The 5,212-nt window shown below is 44.6% G+C and overlaps 1 protein-coding gene across 1 annotated transcript in view; it reads left to right on the top strand.

Annotated features, from left to right (window-relative positions):
• Positions 1 to 5,212, top strand: part of ELL (elongation factor for RNA polymerase II) — a gene marked incomplete at its 5' end in the record, with an annotated part of 56,681 nt that overhangs the window by 48,076 nt on the left and 3,393 nt on the right. The window contains 2 exons of the mRNA XM_035898178.1: positions 68 to 563; positions 3,512 to 3,578. Of these exons, the coding sequence (XP_035754071.1) occupies positions 68 to 563; positions 3,512 to 3,578 (563 nt within the window). The remainder of the gene's footprint in view (positions 1 to 67; positions 564 to 3,511; positions 3,579 to 5,212) is intronic.

Below are 5,212 nucleotides of genomic sequence, written 5' to 3'. Positions count from 1 at the left end.
TCAAAAATTTTGGCCCCAAGACTTTCATTTTTTTTTTTTTTTTTTTTTTTTCCTTTTTCCTCCCCAGAAACGATCCCAGCCTCTGGAGTTTATCGATCCCCTGGCCAACAAAAAGCCCAGGATCTCGCATTTGGCTCACAGAACTCAGCCCGCTTTCGACGGGAAACTGAATTCCTCCAACGGGAAGGACGCCCCTGCCCCTGCCCTGCCGCCGGCTCTCCCGGAGTCAGTGAGCTCCAGCTCCAGCCTCCCGGTGCTGGAGCTGCCAAGGCCTCACGATCCCCTTTCGGATGTCAGCAATGACCTGACTCACAACGGCAGAGACTGTGAGAACCCGGAGATGGCTGACAGACTGACTCATCCTTTATCAACAGACTGTCCCCAAACGAGCAAGCACAATTGCAGCTCGTATGTAAAAACCAAGAAAAAATCCAAAAAGCACAAAGACAAGGAAAAGGAGAGAAAGGAGAAGAAAAATGAAGAGAAATGCAAAGAGGAGAAGCAGGACTGTGAAGTAATAAAAAATGCTGACTTAGTTAGTGTTCCCCAGGAGCAGGTCACAGGTATGTACGGGCCGAGAGCTCCTCCTGTACGGCTTGCGCTCAGATAACCTTGGTATCGGCTGAGGATTTCTGCTCTAAATCTATTTGAGGAAAGTGGTTGCGTGTCCACTTGTAGTGACTGTGTGGTTAACGACATAATATCTCTGTCCCTACCTACAAATCAACAAATGCACTTCCTCTCACCAGAGGGTATCAGGTTTTTCCTGTTTAACCTCTCATGCTGTTTGGAACTGCCTCAGACCGTGTCATGTTTCTCCTTGTTAAATGAAAAGCCTTATTAATATATGGGGATGAAAGGCAGACATCAAGATCTGTTGGAAAAAAAGCAGCGCTGCTTGATTACTTACAGCTCTTCTGCTTGTGTTTGGTATTGTGATGACTGTTGTATTGATTTTTAACTCGGTAATGAAAAGTTAGTCACAAAAGCTTTTAATATTGGCTACGAAAGCAACAATAGATAAGTCTGGTGATAAATGCTGTTCGAGCAGTACACGACCAGCTCTTGCAGGCTGGAAGAGCTTCCGTGTTGCATCCCACTATTACTCTGACAGGTTTTTTTTCGGGTCCTGACACAACCGTGGATCTGTTACCCATTGAGACGCAATGAAAATGTTTCCCATCAAACCAATATATTTCTAAGTCAGTTCCACATACTCTTAGAAGTTAGAGCAGGGAATATATGTTGGCTAATCCAATCCGTTCACCTGCCGGTGCCTGCGGCTCTCATGTTTTCTGCTGTTCCGTTAGGCTTTCTCACAACTCCCCGGCGCAGTGGGACTTCCCCTGCAGCCTCTAAGAACATTGCCGTCCCGATCTGGTGTTAAATTTCTTTTTGCATCCATCTTGTTTTCCTTTGCCCTGTTCCTACTTTCTGACACTGAGCTCATCTTCGCACTCGGTGCATGAAAATCATTCAATTTTGGCTCAAAAAAGACAGTAACTTGAAATGGAAACTGATTTGCTGAATTCCTGGGAAAGGAGAGCTTCGTAGGGCACTGAGGTTAATACGATACTAGCTCTCGCCTTCCCCTCAGTCTTTGTAGCACCTACAGAACACATTCGGATTGCTCACTGGCGATTTTTAATGACAGTCTGTAGTCCTGATCGTTGCGTGGCCCTGCAGAACCACGCTCTTCAGATACTTCTGCTTTGATCTTAACTTCTGTGTCAGCCCTAGGTTTTTTTCTGTGAATGTTGTTGTTCTTCCCCGCATACCTTGTGTCTTGTCTTGAACGCCAGTGGATACACACACACATTCTCTCTCTCGATGTATATTTTTGTCAGTGTTTCTTGTAAATACCAAAGTACTCTGAATTCTTTCTTCATGAAGTTGCTGACCCTTTATCACCTTTTCTGCTTTGCTTTAAAAACAGTTTAATGACTGGCTCTTTGCTAATTAGTAGGAGCTGGGGTTTGTTCCTGCTGCACCACTGATGTATGCGAGGTAACAAATCCGAGCTGGACTTGGGAGTAATCATAAACAGGATGTGGTCAGTGGCCGCTTGGATTTCATACAGCCAGCTCGCATCTGAATTGGGATCTTTTCCTTCTGTGCCTTATGGGCCTAATCCTGCTCCTTTTGTCTGCAGCAAATGGCTGGCAGCCTTCCCGAAGCCCCCCTTGGGCCCAGGGCTGCAGGGGAGCAGAGTTTCTCCTGGGAGGTTGGTTCTAGAGGCAGCGGAGGGCCCTTTGGGGTCTTTTCAGCAGACAGTAGGTGGCACTCGTAGGCAAAATAAACCTCCTTTTCTCTGCCACGTTCTCCTTTCGCGCTGGCGGTCAGGTAGGGACGAAGGCAGAATTGTCTGCAAACGTCTGCAGCAGGAACCTGAGACTGGGGTGTTTATAATGACACTGGTTTTTCTGCCATTCTTCCCTTCTGCTCAGGGAAGCCTTTCTGTGGAAACTCAGAGAAAAATCAAATTTTAGAAGAGGTAATTAGGTTATTGCTCTTACATGCCTGTGCTTCTTACTTGAGCATTTCATGCTCCCTACAGTTTGTAGGGATGGGTGAAGCTTGGGGCACGCGCGTACCTTTCCTGTGCATCTGGGGGGATTGCACACGCAGGGTACTGCTTGCTCTAAGTAACGGGCTTGGGAAGAGGAGGGAAGGAGAAGCACGCTTTTGCAAAGCGGTTGGGTGAAGTCCTTTGCAGCCTTCTCCACTTGCCTCTTCTTTTGCTGCCTTTGCATGGATGCAGTTGACCTTCTGATTAGGATTTCCAGTATAATATACAGTTCATGAAAAATATCCCTCTTCAAACCTGTACCCAGCTGCTTTCTTCCTCCAGGCTAGTAACGCAGTGTTTGGTTTACATTGAGAATGGGGTCTGACTTAGGCTCACATCCAGAATCCCGTTCCTCCTGAGGTCTTTGGTCCTTCACTTAAACTCCGAAGCTTTCTTAGCGGAGCCTTGCTTGATTCATGTTCCTTCAAATTCACAGAGCAGAGAGCGCTTCCATTTGTCTACAGGGCTACGTGAGGAAAAAGCTGTGTGCCGTGTAAACCTCTGTTGTACCCTGGAGGAGTCTGGAGTGTTAATAGTAGAAATCTGAACCTGGAGTATTAATAGGAGAAATCTGTATAGTGTAGAATCAGGAGAGAGGAATGTACACCTTGCTCAGCTCTCTGTTCTGCTCATCTGGACTCACAAATTTATTTTGCACTTTAGCAGTGGTGATACCAGCGTTATCCCACCCTGCAGGTAATGTTTATAAACTAATTAAGGTGTTCTGCTACTCATTGCATCAACTGTTTTGGTGACAGACAAATATTAGAGACACCTTGAAGTTCCAGCCACCTTGTTGTGGATCTTCTGTCTTTGTCAGTTCAAAGCAAACCATAAATCCTTTAGTATTCGATAAACTGTATTGCAGATAAGTTTATGAATTTGACATTTAATTGCATAGAGCTTTCAAGTTTGTCTATAAACAAGTTTTTATTTTTTCAGGTTTAAATGGAACATGCAATAATTCTAGTGTACCAACATCAACTTCAGAAATGCCAGATTATTTATTGTAAGTATATTTATCAGTTGCTTCATCACTTTGGGATCATGTTTCAAGCTAAAAATCACAATGTACTGGGGCTTTTTATTGGGCTTTATTATTACTCGATAGAACTTTGTAAGGTGGGTTTAAAAAAAAAAAGGAGGAAATCCAACTTTGCAGATAGTTTCTGAAACTAAACTTGGTATCAGATCTGTTCTTTACCTCCTTGTGGCGTTCAAGGTTATCTTCCTATAAACCGATTGGTAAAGTACTTCAAGAAACATTGCGTACCTAGAAGGGGTTTGAAAGGATTAAACATCTCCATGTTACAGTTGGAAACCTTGAGAGGAAATGATCTGCTTTTATGTTATGGAAGACAGGGCAAGAAAGGATTTTGTTAGCTAATTCTTCCTCTGTTCAGAGCCAAGATCATCTACATAAACCAGTGAAATATTCTTCATGGGGAGGTTATAACCCGTGGGTTAGGATGTGAGCTGTTTCACCTCTTGACTTTTTAATCAGATCCCCTTGAGGTTAATTAAACAATACACTTGTCTGCTGAGGCACAAAAATCCCTCTGCGTAAAGCCAAAAATGTGCATAAAACCAAACCTGTTATAAACAAAGCTCTCTGATAGCGAAGAAATGTAGCTGTGGGTGATATTCCCCGTGTGCGTCCCAGCCTGGATTTTTAATGCCGTCAGATCTGGTTTGGCTGTGCTGCAATTACTCAGAGGGAAGAGATAGAGGAGGAGGAGGCGGCATCCACTCCTGGCTCTGTAGGAGCAGTCACTGGAGTTGACTTGAGGGTATACAGGGTTCTTGTATGGTTACAAAACCGTGGTTTGCTGGGCTGTATGAACCATACAAACCGCTCGGAGTTGGCATTTCTAGTGCCATTCAGAAGAATGCGGGTGGCTGGGGGTTGTTGGGGTTTTTTTTCCTTACAACAGATGTGCTGGTCCCCCTGTAGAGGGATATTACAGCTCCTCAGTCCATCTTCAGAGAAATCCTGTAAAGTTCATGAACTCCTGCAAGGTCTGTCATCCCACCTTTTGGCATGATCTGACTGTTTTGGTGGTCAGCTCCTTAAATTGTAAGAGCTGTCACTGCTGTTTTGATCATGGGAGGCATAGGTTTCATACTGGTGAGGACAAATTCCTTGTCTCATAGTAATGTGTCCTGTGTTGGATGCTTATTTATGCCAACCCCTAGCAAGGAGTCGGTTCTTGAAGGCTAGAGCACATCTAGGCTAACGGAGGGAAAGTTTTCACTTAATTTGATACCTAAGTTAGCTTATACATGTTCATACACCGAGCTGGCACTGCTGCAGACTGAGTAAGGTGGCAAATGAGAGTCATCACCGACAAAAAGATGTTTTACCATCAGAGAGGGCTGGCTGCTGGGCTTTCTGCAAAATGTCAGGTTTAATGGCTTTTTTGTTGAGCTGAATAACTTTCAAAGGGCCTTAAAGGCACATCCGTTAAACACGAGCTCTTGTGCTCAATTCACGTTGGGTGTCTTCAGAAGGTAGCGGAGATAGATTCCGTCTGTTCAGCGTGGTTTCTTGTCATGCGCTTGCCACATCGTCGTATTGTGAGCATTTTGCAACGATAGCTGAATGCTTTTTGTGTTCCTTTAAAGACTCTTAACACTGGAAGC

This window comes from Egretta garzetta, unplaced genomic scaffold (assembly GCF_000687185.1).
Source record: "Egretta garzetta isolate BGI_Z169 unplaced genomic scaffold, ASM68718v1 scaffold567, whole genome shotgun sequence".
In the NCBI taxonomy this organism is placed as follows: domain Eukaryota; kingdom Metazoa; phylum Chordata; class Aves; order Pelecaniformes; family Ardeidae; genus Egretta; species Egretta garzetta.
The sequence above is the reverse complement of the archived record's forward strand: the minus strand, read 5'-3'. Positions and strand labels throughout refer to the sequence as shown.